The 18,727-nt window shown below is 41.2% G+C and overlaps 1 protein-coding gene across 3 annotated transcripts; it reads left to right on the forward strand.

Annotated features, from left to right (window-relative positions):
• Positions 1–3,846: 3,846 nt before the first annotated feature.
• Positions 3,847–16,424, forward strand: LOC141106565 (uncharacterized). 3 transcript variants are annotated; one of them, XM_073597435.1, is made up of 7 exons: positions 3,847–3,998; positions 6,601–6,738; positions 6,825–6,948; positions 7,687–8,451; positions 9,274–10,047; positions 11,338–12,111; positions 14,261–16,424. In XM_073597435.1, exons 1-7 carry the CDS (start codon positions 3,921–3,923, stop codon positions 15,082–15,084), a joined length of 3,477 nt encoding a protein of 1,158 aa, XP_073453536.1. In that variant the 5' UTR covers positions 3,847–3,920; the 3' UTR covers positions 15,085–16,424. The 3 variants fall into 3 exon arrangements, with proteins under 3 accessions (XP_073453536.1, XP_073453537.1, XP_073453538.1); XM_073597436.1 differs by having other exon boundaries at positions 11,341–12,111; XM_073597437.1 differs by lacking the exon at positions 11,338–12,111.
• The last annotated feature ends 2,303 nt before the right edge of the window (positions 16,425–18,727 follow it).

An 18,727-nucleotide genomic window follows, 5' to 3' on the forward strand; every position in this document is an offset into this window, starting at 1 on the left:
ACAGAGAGGAGAACTAAGATTTGTGAGGACATCTGAGGTGAGAGAGAAGAACTGAGATGACAAAGAGGAGAACTGAGGTGATAGAGGAAAACTTAGTTGATCGAGGATAACTGAGATGACAGAGGAGGACTAAGGTGATAGAGGAGGACTGAGGATAGAGGAGAACAGAGGTGACAAAGCGAAACTGAGGTGATAGAGGAGAACTGAGGCAATTGATGAGAACTTAGTTGATTGAGGACAACTGAGGTGACAGATGAGAACTGAGGTGATAGAAAGGAGAAACGAGGTGACATAGGAGAACTGAGGTGACATAGGAGAACTGAGGTGATAGATGAGAACTGAGGTGATAGAGGAGAACTGAGGTGATAGAGGAGAACTAAGGTGAGAGAGAGGAGAACTGAGGTGATAGAGGAGAACTGAGGTGATAGAGGAGAACCCTTACCCCCTTCCTTATATCACCATAAACAGGTTTCAAACATCAATACATTTGACTGGAGGAGCACCTTCTGCCTTCAGGAACCTAATCACAGCACATTGCTGAAATCGCAACGATGAAGGTCCAACATGGTGTTCCATTTCATACAAAATAGTAAAAGAACCAATTGTTGCAATCACATGCAACCAACTGAGGTGACAGAGAAACTGAGGTGATAAAGGAGAACTGAGGTTAAGAGGAGAACTGAGGTGACAGAGGGGAACTTAGGACAACTGAGGTGAGAGAGAATAACTAAGGTTAAAGAGAAGAGCTAAGCTGATAGAGGACAACTGAGGTAACAGAGAGGAGAACTGAGCTGAGAGAGAGGAACTGGGGTAACAGAGAGGAGAACTAAGATTTGTGAGGACAACTGAGGTGAGAGAGAAGAACTGAGATGATAAAGAGGAGAACTGAGGTGATAGAGGAGAACTTAGTTGATCGAGGACAACTGAGATTTGAAGAAAAACCATCAGGCCTTCAGAAAAAACTCAAGACCTACCTCTTCTAAGAAGCTGGACAACACAGGACGGATCTATACAAATCATTCATTCATTCATTCATGAGATGACAGAGGAGGACTGAAGTGATAGAGGAGGACTGAGGTGACAGAGCAGAACTGAGGTGATAGAAGAAAGGTGAGGTGAGAGAGAAGAAATGAGGTGAAAGAGGAGAGCTAAGCTGATAGAGGACAACTGAGGTGACAGAAAGGAACTGAGGTAACAGAGAGGAGAACTGATGTAACAGAGAGGAGAACTGAACTGAGAGAGAGGAACTGGGGTAACAGAGAGGAAAACTAAGATTAGTGAGGACAACTGAGGTGAGAGAGAAGAACTGAGATGACAAAGAGGAGAACTGAGGTAATAGAAGAGAACTTAGTTGATCAAGGACAACTGAGAGGAGGACTGAGGTGATAGAGGAGAACTAAGGTGATAGAGAGGAACTGAGGTAACAGAAAGGAAAACTGAGCTGAGAGAGAAGAACTGGGGTAGCAGAGAGGAGTACTGAGGTGAGAGAAAAGAACTGAGATGACAAAGAGAAGAACTGAGGTGATAGGGGACAACTGAGGTGATAGAGGACAACTGAGGTATAAGAGAATTGAGGTGATAGAGGACAACTGAGGTAATAGAGGGGAACTGAGGTATTAGAGGAGAACTTAGTTGATCAAGGACAACTAAGATGACAGAGGAGGACTGAGGTGATAGAGGAGAACTGAGGTGATAGAAGGGAGAACTGAGGTGATAGAGAGGAACTGAGGTAACAAAGGAGAACTGAGCTGAGAGAGAGGAACTGGGATAACAGAGAGGAGAACTGAGATTAGGGAGGACAACTGAGGTGAGAGAGAAGAACTGAGGTGATAAGGAGAAGAACTGAGGTGATAGAGGAGAACTGAGGCAATTGATGAGAACTTAGTTGATTGAGGACAACTGAGGTGACAGAGGAGGACTGAGGTGATAGAGGAGGACTTAGGTGAAAGAGGAGAACTGAGGTGATAGATTGGGGTTGCCACCTGTCTGGGATTCACCCAGACAGTTCGAGTTTGGAATCATGCATCCGGGTTTCAGGCTGCCTAAAACCCGGACACATGATTCAGACTGGACTATGGTTTCCCAGCAGGGTTTCTGGCTGCAGTTGTCTAAGCTGAGAATGTCTGTTACACTCTCTTTCACACTGTCCAAAGCCATCACTAACAATCCCCCCCAAACACACACAGACGGGAGAGGAGAGAGGGCTTGATCGGCACCTCTTCCTCCTACCCCACTCCAATCCCCGGCACTGTGCCTCCGAAAAGGAATGTGGGGGCTAGAAATGTGAAGTCCAGCAGTCTCAGATACATCTGGATCCATCCCTGTCTGTGACTGAAGTCTCCCCCCTTCTCTCTCCTGCCTCTGAGTGAGTACACTAAGGTAAATCAGGGTTCTCAGAGAACCCCTTACTTCAGAGGCCACAGTGTTCCCCCTTACATCAGAATCCTCTCCATACATCAGAGTTCTCAGTGTTCCCCCTTAAATCAGGGTTCCCAGAGCATCCCTTATGTTAGAGTCCCCAGAGTTCTCCCTTACAGAGTCTGCAGAGTCCCCCCTTACAGTGAAAGGGAACTCTGCGAGTTCAGATGTAAAAGGTGAACTCTGTGGACTCTGATGTAAAGGGGGACTCTTGTTATTAACTTCATATGATTAGAAATGTTATTTAGTATCAAAATATACGTATAGTTTATACTATACTATATAAAAATGGTGCTGTTTCCGTTAAAGTGTTTGGGTTTGACTTGAAGAAAAGGTGGCAACCCTAGGGATAGAGGAGAACTGAGGTGATAGAGGAGAACTGAGGTGATAGAGAAGAACTGAGGTGAGAGAGGAGGATGTACACAACGTGTCAGTACTTGTTGCCTATCAATGATGCTGTCTGTGGATGAGATATGAGGAACCCTCTTTTTTATGTCTCTTATTTTATAATGCCTATACATATATATCATACTCCAGGATATGCAAAACCACCATTAGCATTGCAATAGTACAATGAATTAACATATGAGAGTGTTAATTAACATATTGACAATGTGGAGACTTTCCTGTGTGTTCCACTTGCAATCTTTCTTTTTTTAAGAACGCTCGTTCAATTTTCTAATCGTTAGCATTAATAATGTAAATCAACATTTGTTTTTATTAGCAGTGTTGAGAAAACTTTGAAGGAGCAGGATGTAAATTTTTTCTCAAATAAACAAATTTATAACAGTGTATGTAAAGTACATTTGTTCCCAAATCTAATTTATAAGCAAACAATATTTTGAAGTACTTTCAATCAGCATTCGTCAAGTCATTAAATGTACTGAGAATCTTTTCTTACGAACGTTCATCCATAAATCTACCAGTGTATGGCCAACTTTAGTTAAAATACTGTATGCTTGAAAAAATATATCTATAAAAAAAAATTCCCATTTTGCATTGCAATTTTGTGTGTGCGTTTGTATTTTTTCCTTTGTGTTTCCGTTGTATTTTATTTTTTCTATTTTGCTTTGCTGATTTTTTTGCATATGTATTTTTGTTTTGATTCTTTTTCTATTGTATTTCCTCTGTATTTTATTGTTGTTTTATGCTTACCATTTTGCGTTGCAATTTTTTTTGTGTGTTTATGTTATTTATTTTTTTTTTATGTATTTTATTGTTGTTGTATTGTGTGTGTGTTTTTTTTTTCCTCTGCATTTCCTGAATGAATAAATGTAAGCCTCTGTAAGGCCATTTTACTGTAGCCCATAAGTGAAGACAACTAGGAATACAGCCCAATAAGCACATCAATGGCTGACTATTTAAAGCTTTTTCTTTTGGTCTACAACAATATGGGCGAGAAGAACCAATCACTACAATGCCTGTATTTTTACCCATAATGCTAATCATTGGGGGATGGGCAGTATTGTTGCAGGAAGAGAGTGGAGCAGAGTGTGAGAGTCATGGAGGCAGACTGCAAGCGCCTCTCCGAGCAAATATTACGGCTCACCCTGGACATCATCTACCTGCTGACCGGAGAGGTGAGGAGGATTCTGGGAGCGCAGTGGCTAAGTTTGTTTCATTTTTTTTCCGATACCTGCCTAAGAACATTATTTGCTACAGTTTTATTTCAAGGACCCATCACTGCAAAATTGCCAGTGGAGACATTTTTTGTTTATTTATTTTTTTGCTTATCGCTTTTAACTTTTGTAAAAATTATACATTTTTAAACTGCTTTTATGCTACTTGCCTTGAAATAAAATATTACAGATTGGGTAACCTACATTTAAACTGACAATTGGTAATTTAAAAGACAATTTTTTTTTTCAAGAATTTGTGCTTTTTTTTTTTTTTTTTTTTTTTTTTTTTTGCTGCTAAAATATCTTAGTTAGGTTTCTTTTCTTTTTTTCTTTTTTTTTGATAACCATTTTTAACAATGTAGTATTGCATTTTTTTTTCCCTTTTGTTTTTTCTCTGGTAAAAGATAAGCATTTTTAACAACATAGTATTACTCTTTTTTTCATTAACAAAGTTTTTTTTTTAGATTTTTTTTTTTCTGATAAAAGATAAGCATTTTTAATAATGGAGTATTGCTTTTCTTCCTTTCTTACAATTTTTTTTTTTTTTTTTTTTTTTTACAGATTGTTATTTCTCTGGTAAAACATAAGCATTTTAACAACATACTCTTTCTTTTCATTAAGGTTTTTTTTTTTTTTTTCCTGATAAAAGATAAGCATTTTTAACAATTTAGTACTCCTCTTTTATTTTTACTGATAAAATGTCTAAAAATGACACGGGTTCCCCCGCTGACAGCTGAACGTAAAAGATAAAGCATTTTTAAGAATGTAGTACTTCTTTTTTCATTTTTTTTTTTTTGTTTTTTTTTTTACTGATAAAATGGCTAAAAATGACACGGTTTCCCCGCTGACTGTAAACAAAAGAATTGCTGGCAAAAATTCTGAAAAAAAAAACGGCGTGGAGTCCACCCCCCAATCCATACCAGGCCCTTTGGGTCTGCTGTGAATTTTAAGTGGAACCTCACATCAAAATCTTTTTTTAATTCCAGTATGGGGGTCCCCATCCTGCCCCAAAATTCATCCCAGACCTTTATCCGACCATGCAGGGCAGGAAAGGGGGGGTGAGCAAGCGCCCCCCCCCCCCCCCTCCTCAGCCATACCAGGCCACCCCCCCCAACATGTTTAGTGGAGATGAGTCATGATTGTTAAGGATGTGGCGGCCGCCCACTCTTTATCAACCATGCCAGTTACTTGTTTGTTAAGGACACGTAAATACCGCACCACTTCATATAGTAGCGCAAGCAGTATTTTAGTAGCATTTTTTTAGCGAATTGCAAAACAAATTTTGGAAAGCGCTAAACAGTATTTTACCGCCTTTCGTAATGAGGTAGATACCGCTTCGTGAATGGAGCCCATTGTGTTTATTTGCGCTAAAATTAATTTAAGGGTTTTGTTTTTTTCCTGAAAATATGCATTTGATATAGAGCTGTACAAACATTGTGCAGCATAAAAAAAAAATGCAACTACCACCATTTTGTTCTCCAGGGCCTCTGCTTTTAGAAAATATATACTTTTTTTGGATGCTTTACAGTCATCTCTAGCAAACACTGCAGACTTGTAATGCACAAAATGTAAAAAATTTCCCGGGTAGACAGGTGATTAAACAGCTGTCAGGTTTTTTTGTCATATGTATCTCATTGGGGAGATTTCTCTTCACTTCCTGTTCTGTAGGATCAGGATATCCTTGCCAATGTGGGAGAAAATCCCCTCTTAGACATCTGTCATGGGTCCCCATTGGAAGATTTCCCCCTCTATCCATGTTCTGGCTCAAAATGTATCTCATTGGGGAGATTTCTCTTCACTTCCTGTTCTGTAGGATCAGGATATCCTTGCCAATGTGGGAGAAATCCCTTCTTAGATATCTGTCATGGGTCCCCATTGGAAGATTTTCCTCTCTATCCATATTCTGCCTCAAAATTTTGGCTTTTCCCTCACTTTCATTCCTGGTAAAATTGTGCCTTGTTTCCACTGAGTGGATCGGTTGGGGTCGGTACAGTTTGAATGGCCTAGAATGGTCCGGTCTATTCTGGTGAGCGTTTCCACTGCAAGTGGGACCACAAGGGGCCATACAGGGTTTAGAAAAAATGCCTCAGCATAGCACAGCAGAGGGTTTTCTGTCAGCCAATCAGTGGAATGTATCGTAGCTCCGCCCTAACCGAACCGTTCCATTTTCTATGGCCCCACATCTGAAGCAGGACCCTGAATGGAGCAGTTCGGTTGTATGGGCCGCTTTCATAATGGAAACACCCAAAATAGCGTACCGTACCGAACCGAACCAATCCACTCAGTGGAAACGAGGCTTTGGTGATCTGCACATTTCGAGAAAATGTGACTCTCCCCAACGGGGACACAGACAACAATGAAAACCTGACAGTGGTTCTAAGTACCTTTTCTATCCAAATCTAAAGTCATACTGACCTGCAGAGTGAATTTAGGCTGAGCATATATTTGGAGAAGAATCGTTGCCTTTGAAAGTAAGGTTCAATGCTTGAAGGTGCATTAGGGTTTGTTCAGGAGACTTGTTTAGGTGGGAAATATATAATGTGACTTGTATTCTCCATCACAGGATTACATAGTTGTGAAAAAGACCTCAGGAGGTGAACAGAATTCCATTATGGCTTCTGTACATTCTTTATCGATTCCGAAGAACAATAAGAAGATCTTGGAGGTCACCAACCGGATCATTGAGCTGCTGACAGGAGAGGTGAGTGGTGCCGGGAATTCTGGGACATTATCCAGTAACAGACAAGGGATGTGTCTGGATGGTGACTGTATCATTGTGTGTCTCAGGTTCCTATAAGGTGTCAGGATGTCACTGTCTATTTCTCCATGGAGGAGTGGGAGTATATAGAAGGACACAAGGATCTCTACAAGGACGTCATGATGGAGAATCAGCCTCCCCTCACATCACCGGGTAAGAGGAGACTTTATTGTAAAGGAGAGAGCAGTACGGAGGGTCCATCTAGATCCCCCATCATCTGATAAACACATAGAAACAATGTATTCAGTCAGTATGTGTGTTTTCTACAGATGGATCCAGTAATGGGAACCCACCAGAGATATTGAAAGAAAAATTCTCCATTGTTATTTAGAAGAACATAATCAGTATACCTACTCTTTGAGCTAATACTGTATGCCATATACTAGATCAATCTTCAGTACTTATCTGAAAAATATAATATTTGTTTTAAGTATAATATCGAATCCCAAGAAATCTATATTCCTTAATATAACGTCATGTTCCCAACAAATATAGTGGAGATACTGTACACCATATGAAATGTCCATCTCCATTCCTCTATATAACGTCATGTTCCCAACAAATGAGGAGGAGATACTGTACACCATACGAAAGGTCCATCTCCACTCCTCAATATAACGTCATGTTCCCAACAAATGAGGAGATACTGTACATCATATGAAAGGTCCATCTCCATTCCTCAATATAACTTCATGTCCCCAAACCATCTCAAATGATCCCATTGAACACCTTTTCTGATTTATATCCTTCTGTTGGTGTTATTATTGTACCTAATTTAGTGCCAAAGATCTGGTAAACACTTGACTACTAGACAACATTATTGATTCCTGACTGCAATATATGAACAATGACAATTGTTTTATTATTAATAAAAAATAACTTTTTCATCAGGTGTACAGGATGGCCGGAATACCTCAAAAGGACAGACTTTATCTCCAGATTGTAATGAAGAAGATAATGGCATGGCACAATATTCTCCAGGACTAAACCTTGTCACCAAATATATACATCACAAACTTGATCATATGGTAAGAACAACAGATATGTTTAATTCTGAGGAACCCAACGATAAATCGCATACTCTTAATCCAGATGTCCAACCAAGCAGTCACAGTGCAGATGGATCATCAGACCCTTCTAATCCTGAGGAATCCCCTTCTAATGTGGATACTGTTACGAGGAAAGAGGATAAGATATTTTCCTGTTCTGAATGTGGAAAAGGTTTTACATCAATCTCTTCTCTCAGCGGACATCAGAGGACTCACACGGGGAAGGGTCCCTTTTTTTGTCTGGAGTGCGGGAAAGGTTTTACCCGGAAACGTGCTCTCATTTTTCACCAGAGCTCCCACACCAACGAAGGTCCCTTTCCTTGTGTGTATTGCAATAAGCCATTTATGAAAAAACATGACCTGCTTCAACACCAGAAACTGCACATCCGTAAACCACCCTTTTCTTGTTCTGATTGCAAGAAGTCCTTCAAAATGAAACAAGAACTTGTTGAACACCAGAGAACTCACACCAGTAAAAAGCCCTTGCCATATTCTAAATTCAAGAAGAGTGAAGAAACGAGCGTAAGGAATGATCAGCTGTCAGTTCAGGAAGGTGAAGTGGTTACAACAATAACAAAGAAGGAATTGTCTCAAAATAGGAGCACGGGTAAGTACCGTACATGATATGCAGCACTTCACATCTTGGTTATAAACGGTAGAGGTAGACCAGCAAAGTAAGGATGCCAATTTCTATTGTGACTTTTGTAAGTTAACCTAGAAAAAGCAAAAATTTTTTTATCAATTGTAAGTTAGTCAAATATGCACAGTTATATAATTTCACAGAGTGTTCATCTTTTTAAAAAAAAAAGTATTGATATATTTTTTTTATCAGGATAGTGGACATCTTCAAGCTATAAAAATGGCACCTTAATGCCCATCTCCAAGATAAAATGATCCTCCTCCCCGCCCCCTCTTGAACTGATTGCCGGTGTTCCGTCAGATTAGGCGACCTCCCAGCATCGTATAACCCCCCTAGGAGAAGCGCTCTCCCAGGGGGTTACCTTGCGGGGGTGCTCCCAAGTCCAGCATTTGCATCCATAGACGCAGAATGTAGGACTTGGCCTCGTCCCCCAACGCCCGCGTCATTGGATTTGATTGACAGCAGCAGGAGCCAATGGCTGCGCTGCTATCAACCTATCCAATCAAGAGCCGAGAACCCCGGGCAGAGAGGTCCAGCGCGTCTCCGCCGAGGAAACGAAGGGGGTCAGGTGAGTAAAACGGGGGGGGGGGGGGGGGCTAGGGGGCCGGTCACTGTCAGAAGTTTTTTCACTTTAATGCATAGGATGCATTAAGGTGAAAAAACACGAGGGTTTACAACCCCTTTAAGCTCTGGGATAAAGTTCAGAACTAGACCAACATACATGACACCTGACTGCAAAATGTAAACAATGTAGATGTGTGTATTAATAATAAAAACATTTTTTAATAGGTGGACACAATGGCTTGAATACCTCAGGGGGACATCCTATTTTACCTCCAAATTTTTATGAAGAAAATAGAGGCATAGCACAATACCCTCCAGGAATTAGGCCTGGTACCCAATATTTACATCAAAGACTTAATGATGTGGCAATATCAACAGATCGGTTCAATTCCCAGGGATCCAATGATAAATCACAAACTATTATTCCAAACGTCCAACCAAGCTTTCACAAGGCAGATGAATCATCGGATCTTTCTAATCACAAGGAATCTTCTTCCAACAATCTGGATACTGTTACAAAGAAAGACAATAAGACATTTTCCTGTTCCGAATGTGGAAAATGTTTCACTTCCATCTCTTCTCTCAGTGGACATCAGAGGACTCACACAGGGAAGGGTCCATTTTTTTGTTTGGAGTGCGGGAAAGGTTTTACCCGGAGACGGGCTCTCATTTTTCACAAGAGCTCCCACACCGAAGAAGGCCCATTCCCTTGCTTGTATTGCAATAAACCATTTATGAAAAAGCATGACCTGCTTCAACACCAGAAACTGCACATCCGTAAACCACCCTTTTCCTGTTCTGATTGCAAGAAGTCCTTCAAAGATAAACAAGAACTTGTTGAACACCAGAGAACTCACACCAGTGAGAAGCCCTTGTCCTATTCCGAGTCCAAGAAAGATGAAGAAGGGACCCGTGTGGGGGGTGATCAGTTGTCCATGCAGAAAAGTGAAGTTATCACAACAATAATAAAAGAGGAATCTTCTCAAGATAGCAGCACAGGTAAGTACTGTACATGACATGCAGCACTCCACATTAACTGCCTAATGCTAAAAGGTAAAACAAGCCTTTAAGCAGTTTTGCAAATTTGTCATGCGTTAATGAAACTGTAAATCTTAGGCTTTTATTTGGTGGTAAATGATAATGGATATCTCTTGATTGTATTTTATTATTGAAGTCCAACTCTGGGCAACTAAAAAAAAATGGTATCAAAAGAAAACGTTGAATCTATTCTGATTCACAATAATGCTACAGCTGTCACACGTCAGCTCAAAGCCTGAGAACTGGGTGATCTCATGACCGCTGATCACTGAGCTCTTGGTCTGCTTCTCCAACGCTCATTGGAGCGCCAAGCTGAAGAGAAGGTGGGCACACTTGGCTTCGGCTCTCAGCCATGCACAGAGAATTGTCAATCGGCAGCTAGGCAGATCCTGAAAATATTGTGGCTTTGTCACATCAGCTGACAGTGGTCAGTAGCCCACTCTGGGACACAGGCGTGCAAAAGTAAGTGCACTCCTGTGACCTACAAAAGAAGTCTGACCAGAAAAAGCTTTGGCTAAATTTCTCCTTTAACATCATGTTCCCAACAAATGAGTAGGAGATATTGTACACCATATGAATTCCCAACAAATTAGCAGGAGGTGCTGTAGACCATATGAAAGGTCCATCTCCATTCTTCATTGTAATGTCATGTTCCCAACAAATTAGGAGGAGATGCTGTAGACCATATGAAAGGTCCATCTCCATTCCTCAATATAATGTCATGTTCCCAACAAATGAGGAGGAGATACTGTACACCATATGAAAGGTCTTACTTCCATTCCTCACTATAACGTCATGTTCTCAACAAATTAGGTGCGAATACTGTACACCATATGAAAGGTCCATCTCCATTCCTCAATATAATGTCATGTTCCCAACAAATGAGGAGGAGATACTGTACAACATATGAAAGGTCCTTCTCCATTCCTTAATATAACGTCATGTTCCCAACAAATGAGGTGGGAATACTGTACACCATATGAAAGGTCCATCTCCATTCCTCAATATAATGTCATGTGCCCAACAAATGAAGAGATGAAAGGTCATTCTCTGTTACTTATGTACACCTTAACTCAACATGCCATAGATGCTTTGGTTGTATTGTAAGCTTTGACTTCTATCCTTTTATTGGTATTATTTCAACCAACAGTCTTGGGCTCACTAGACTCTTAGATCAGCATGCATGATGCCTAACTATGAAACATGAACAAAGCGCGTTATGTTATTAGTGATTAAAAAAATTCTTTCCAGTAGGTGGACACGATGGCTGGAACACTCCAAAGGGACACCTTATTTTATCTTCAGCTTATAATGAAGATAATGGCATGGCACAATATTCTCCAGGAGCAAGCCTTGGTACCCAATATATACATCACAGACTTGGTCGTATGCTGAAAGCAACTGATGTATTTAGTTTTGAGGAGTCCAATGATAAATCACATACTATTTTCCCAAATGTCCAACGGAGCTATCACAGTACAGACGGATCTCCATACCCTTCTAAACTCAATGAATCATCTTCCAATAATTTGGATGCAGTCACAAAGACAGGCAATAAGACATTTCCTTGTTCTGAATGTGGAAAATGTTTCACATCGATCTCTTCCCTCAGCGGACATCAGAGGACGCACACAGGGAAGGGTCCTTTTTTTTGTTTGGAGTGCGGGAAAGGTTTCACCAGGAAACGCGCTCTAGTTTTCCACCAAAGCTCCCACACCAACGAGGGCCCATTACCTTGTCAGCACTGCAATAAACCATTCATGAACAAACATGATCTGCTTCTACACCAGAGAACTCACACCAGTGAACCGCTTATTTCATGTTCCGAATGCAAAAAATCCTTCAGAAATAAACAAGAACTTATTGAACACCAGAGAATTCACACCAGTGAAAAGCCCTTTTTGTTCTCTGAGGTCAAGAAAGAGGAGGAAGAGACATTTGTGGGGGGTAATCAGCAGCCTATGCAAGAAGGTGAAATAATTACAACAATAATAAAAGAGGAATCTTCTCTAGAAAGCAGCACAGGTGAGTATTAGACACAAAATGTAGGGCCTCATGTTTTCATTTTAGTTCAAGATCAGGGTAAACATAATGCTTTGCCAAGGTGTGGTGAAGCAACAAGTCCCAAGCAGTATATACATACTTTATCCCCTCCTTTCACTGCTAAGTTTGATTTTCAACAAAAAAATTGAGTGGTGCTAAAGTGATTGATTGTTGGGGGTAGTATAGAAAACCTGCATAGACAAATCACAGGCTTCATTAAGGTTGACTGAAAGTGAAGAAAAATCAGCAGAACTTCACACCACCCAGTAAGAGAAGACTTCATTATACATCATAGACCAGAAAAGTAAGGGTACCAAAAACTATCGCAAGCTGACCGGGAAAAGTCTTGGTTAGTCTTTGAATAGTACAAAATGGACTGGTAGTTCAATAATTGCACACAGGATGTACTATTTTTTAAAGGACAAAAATAATTTATTTCATTAGTATAATAACATCTTCAAACAACAAAAAAGATGGACACATTTTCATTATTGTCTTTGAGAGCATCTTCAATGTACTCACCCCATGAGCTCAGGTATCCAACAAATCAAGATAACGTACACTATGTGAAAGGTATTCCACAGTGTAATGCAATTTTCCCAGCAAATGTGGAAGAAATACTGAACACCATATGAAAGGTCCATCTCCATTGCTCAATATAATGTCATGTTCCCAACAATTGAGGAGAAGATACTGTACACTGTATGAAAGGTCCATCTCCATTGCTCAATATAATGTCATTTTCCCAACAAATGAGGAGGAGATAATGTACATCATATGAAAGGTCCATCTCCATTCCTCAATATAAATATTCACCTTCCCAACAAGTTAGGTGGAAACTGTACGTCAAATACTGCAAACTGTATATGGACCTTTTTTATATGGTGTACAGTACCTGCACCTCATTTGTTGGAAACATTGTCTTGTTGAGGAATGAAGATTATTCTTTAGTATGATATTGAGAAATAGAGAGAGACCTTTTTTTTAACATCTTGTTTTCAACAAATGAGGTGTAAATCATGTGAAAGGTCATTAATCCACAATCCTCAAAATAACATAATCTTCCCAATAAATGAGGTTAAGATACCATATCTCCACCTCAATTGTTGGAAACATAACATTATATTGAGGAATGGAGATGGACCTTTCATATGGTGATCCACATGTGAGGAGCTCTCTCTATAAAAAAAGGTCCATCTCTGTTCCTTAGTATAATGTGATGTTCCAACAAATGAGGTGGATACACTGCATATGATATGAAAGGACCATCTCCATTCCTCAAAATACTCTACTGATCTCAACAAATGAGGAGGAGATACTGTACACTATATACAAGGTCCTTCTCCATTCCTCAATATAATGTCATGTTCCCAGCAAATGAGATACTGTACACCATATGAAAGGTCCATCTCCATTATCCTCAATATAATGTCAGGTTCCCAACAAATGAGGAGGAGAGACAGTACACTACATGAAAGGTAAATCTCCAATTCCCAAACAAAACGTCATGTTCCTAACAAATGAGGTGGAGATACTGTACATCATATGAAAGGTCATCTCCATTCCTTGATAGAATGTCATGTTCCCAACAAATGAGGAGGAGAGACAGTACACCACATGAAAGGTCCATCTCCATTCCACGATAAAATCACGTTCCCAAAAAATAAAGCAAATATATTGTACATCATATGAAAGGTCCATCTCAAATATTCAAACAACATCATCTTTCCAACAAAATTAGGTGAAGATATTGCACATCATATACCAAGAACTGTAGATGGGCCTTTCATATGGTATACAGTTTCTCCACCTCATTTGTTGAAACCATTGACTTTTGAGGAATCAAGATGATCTTTTTTTTTAGAAATGGAGATGGACATAAAAAATATTTCCAACCAAAGAGGTGTAGATATTGTACATCATTTGAAGCAGTGTACATCACCAATTCTCAAATTAATATTATCTTCCCAACAAACGCAATTAGGATATTGTATACTATAGTGTAACTTTGTTCCCAGCAAATGAGGTGGCGGTAGGTCCATCCTTGCCATAGCAATGTCATCTGCGTGTGTACACCTTGACCCAGTGAGCCATTGTTGGTTTGGTTGCATGGTACCTTTATTTTCAACAGGTGAAAATAATGACTGGAATACCTCAGAGAAACATCCTATTTTACCTCCAGAAGATAATGCAGAAGACCATGGCATGGTACCAACTTCTCCAGAAGTGAGCATTGTTAATCAAAATATACATCAGACACAGACAAGGAAGTGCTCATTTTCTTGTTCAGAATGTGGGAAAGATTTTAATGGGAATCACGCTCTTGTAAATCACCAGAGAACCCACACCAACGAGCGCCCATTTCCCTGCCCAGATTGTGGCAAATGCTTCAAAGTAAAATTTTGTCTCGAACGACATGCAAAACTTCATGATCAACAAGTGAACCCCCAGGATTTGTTGTCCTGTTTAGATTGCGGCAGGTCATTTAAAAAGAAATATGAGCTCCATGTACATCAGATGGGTCACACTGGTAAGGAGATTTTTTCTTGCTCTGACTGCGAAAAAGCATTCATGAGGAAAAATGAACTGGTGGTACACCAGAGGATTCACACTGGTTATCTACCCTTTACATGTTCTGAGTGCAAGAAGTCCTTCAAAAGCAAGCGAGACCTCATTCGTCACCACAGTATCCACACCCGAGAAAAGCCCTTCTCGTGTTCTGAGTGCGGAAAGTCTTTCCCCTTCATATCGCAACTCAAAACTCACCAGTTGGTCCACACAGGCGAGAAGCCCTTTTTCTGTTCCGAGTGCGGCAAATCCTTCCCCAGTAAAGGAAACCGTGATAAACATATGAGGGTTCACACTGGCGAGAGACCTTTCTCATGTCCAGAATGCGGCAAATGTTTTGCTCAAAAAGGAACACTAATTATCCACCAGAGAACGCATACCGCCTGAGTTGGCTGAAGAACTACGGTGGTGTTTTGTAGACTGAATTGTCATGGCCATAGAACGATCGTGCGATAGAGATGGGGCAGTTTGTAAAGGTCACCTGACCCAAATAATATATTTTAGTTTTAGGGGTTTTGGGGTGATCTCTGTTTTTGTATTGCATTCTTTGTTTAGGATTTTGTTCATTACAAAGATGACTCCTGTGGTCCACATGTGAGGAGCTCTCTCGGAATCTGTCTGTAGAGCAGTGGTCTCCAAACTTTCGAAACAAAGGGCCAAGTTTTACTGTCCTTCAGAATTTAGGGGGGAAGCAGAAGTAGAAAATGCCTTTACATCAGTGGGAGTAAGCAATGCCCCATTTTTGGTATTAGGGCAGAAAAAGTGCTCCATCTTTGGTGTCAGTGGGAACAATAATGCTCCATCATTGGTGCCCTTGGGAGAAATAGTGCCCCATCATTGGTATCATTGGGAGGAATAGTGCCGCATCATTGGTCTCAGTGGGAGGAATAGCGCCCCATTTTTGGTGTCAGTGGGAGGAATCATATCCCATCATTGGTGTCATTGGGAGGAATCGTACCCCATCATTGGTGCCAGTGAGAGGAATAGAGCTCCATCATTCATTGGGAGGAATAGTTCCCCATTATTACTGTCATTGGGAGGAATCGTACCCCATCGTTAATGCAAGTGAGAGGAATAGTGCTCCATCATTGGTGTCAGTTGGAGGAATAGTGCCCCATCGTTGATGTAAATTGGAGGAATAGTGCCCCATTGTTGGTGTCAGTGGAAGGAATCGTACACCATCATTGATGTAAATTGGAGAAAAAGTGCCCCCTTTGTTGGTGTCAGTGGGAGGAATAGTGCCCCATCATTGATGTCAGTGGGCGAAATCTTACCCCATCGTTGATGTAAATTGGAGAAATGATTGATGTCAGTGAGAAGAATAGTGCCCCATCGTTGGTGTCAGTGGGAGGAATAGTGCCCCATCGTTGGTGTCAGTGGGAGGAATAGTGCCCCATCGTTGGTGTCAGTGGGAGGAATAGTGCCCCATTGTTGGTGTCAGAGGGAGGAATAGTGCTGCATTCTTGGTGTCAGTGGGAGGAAGGGCCGATTAAAGGCACGCAAAGGGCCACAGTTTGGAGACCACTGCTGTAGAGGATTATATTAAACTCAAACTTTCTGCCCTTGTCTGTGTTCTCGATAAGAATATTTTCTCTTCTTTCTATTATGTCATCCAGATAGGAGCTGAGGGGAAACCTCCAACAAGGACAAGAGTAATGGTGGGAGTTAGATGTTCCCTTCTCATATTACCTAAAGATATGCATAAAATTAAAGTTATCACTGCTGAACTGTGTTGTGAGATCTTGTTTGTTTCACTGTACTGTTCTCACTGATTACCAATACGTGTTTTAAATCAGGAACACTACAAGGGTAACTTAATTGGAACTTGGGCTTTGGAGAAGGGAACATGTGTTCTACTAGGGTCTCTCAACCAAGGTTCCATGGAACCCTAGAGTTCCTCTAGAGCAGTGATGGCAAACCCTGGCACCCCAGATGTTTTGTAACTACATTTCCCATGATGCTCATGCACTCTGCAGTGTAGTTGAGCATCATGGGAAATGTAGTTCCAAAACATCTGGGGTGCTAAGGTTTGCCATCACTGCTTCAAGGGTTCCTTGAGCTTTGACCAAGTTCTGCCTCTCAGATAAGTTCCTACTGGCATCCATTGATCTTTTTCGTTATCTGCAAGGGAGTAATTCTTCCCAATGACCACGCCTTATGCTTAGTTCACACGATGTGAAAATTGGGCAAAAAATACCGCTTTCGAAGCGATCGTACGATAATCTGATGGTTAGTACACAGCTCTCGAGAGCCGATCACGACAGTTCATGCAAAATTATCCTAAGGGAAAAACAAAAAAAATGTTCTCGTACGATACCAGAATGTACAATTTTCCTTTAATTAGTAGAGTACTGAAAAAAAATTGAAAGACCAAGACCTCGGAAATGAAAGAATCCATTACACATGACATCACGTCCGAAGTTGTATTTTGTCGTACGAGAATTGTCATAACTTTAGTAACCTCTTGGTTTTCGATATGAGACTTGCATGCAAAAAAAAAAGATTTGTCCGTTTTTCTCATTGTGTGTACGAGGCTTTAGGAACATTCTTCCCACTGACCATCACACTACTGTATCATAAGATGTAGATATAGTCATTTTTAGCAGGTGTTCCCTGAGGCAGGAAAGTTATTTCAAGGGTTCCTGCGAACAAGATAGATTAGATAGGTAGCATGTACCCACAAAACGAGCTGCCAATGTATGGTTTCCCTGATCCCGGATGACCATCCTGGCAAGTCAACAATTAAAAACAAATATAGCAATAAACAAGGTAAAACAGATTTGCACATCGCAACAAAATAATGACAGGCGCAAATGGGTCTTCATCTGAACCCTTTATCTGGGGAGGTCCTAACTAAAGGGGCGGTACTGGAAGTTAACAGGTCCTTCAGTCTCTCTAAAACCCTCCACTGGCCAGTGTACTTATTAAGGGTTGTCCCATAGTTCCTGTGTTGGAGGGCTCAGGTTTAAAGGGGATCCCATGGTACAGGGTGTAAGTACTCAAACTGTATCCCAAGGCAAGGTGACACTGTCCCTTTAACCACTTCCCGACCCTGCTATAGCCTAATGACGGCTACATCGCAGTCGTCCAGTTCTGGGAAGGCGTCAATAGAAGTCCTCCTAGAACCAAGCCCCCTGCGTGCCTCCTTCGGCGTGCACCGGACGAGCTCTGTGACTGCTGTGTCCTTTGGACACAGCTGATCACAGATCGGGGTTAAAAGGCCAATCACAGCGGCCCTTTACCATGTGATCAATGGTTAACCGGCAAGGCTGTCAGGACTTCGTTCACACTGATCAGGACACTGATTATCAGTGCAGTCTATCAGTGCACATCAGTGAAGAAACTAAGAAAAAACTTTTTATTTTACAAATTTTTGGTCCTTTTTCATTTATTTAGCAAACAATAAAAACCCCCAGTGGTGATTAAATACCACCAAAAGAAAGCTCTATTTGTGTGAAAAAAATGATAAAAATTCCATATGGGTACAGTGCTGCATGACCGCGTAACTGTCAAAGTGTGACAGCACTGAAAGCTGAAAATTGGCCTGGTCAGGAAGGGGGTTAAAGGTGCGCAGTAGACAAGTGGTTAAGAAGTGGGTAAGGAAGCTGGGGCCTCTCATCACCATGCATTGTATAATTAGCCCTCCTGCAGCTCTCTGACATCCAGAACCGGTGGCATTGGTGGAGACTCAGAGGGAGGTATGGACTGTCCCTCAAAATCAGGGTTAGTTAGGAGCTATGCCCACGTGCCACGTGAGAAATCGCCCCCCCCCCCCCCCCCCCCCGCTCCCCCCAGCTGGAAGTCATTCAGATCAGATGATTATAACAGCAGATGAGGTGATAGTAGGGTTGCCACTCGTCCTGGATTCACCCGGACAGTCCGGGTTTTGAATTGTGTGTCCGGGTTTCAGGTCCCTTGAAACCCAGGCACAATATTCAGAATGGACTGGGCCCCCCTATGTAACCGAGTACCACAACGGCCGAGTGCATAGGTGTGCACATGGGCCTCACCCCCATACATGGACAGGAGA

Source organism: Aquarana catesbeiana, linkage group LG08, assembly GCF_042186555.1.
Source record: "Aquarana catesbeiana isolate 2022-GZ linkage group LG08, ASM4218655v1, whole genome shotgun sequence".
Taxonomy (NCBI): domain Eukaryota; kingdom Metazoa; phylum Chordata; class Amphibia; order Anura; family Ranidae; genus Aquarana; species Aquarana catesbeiana.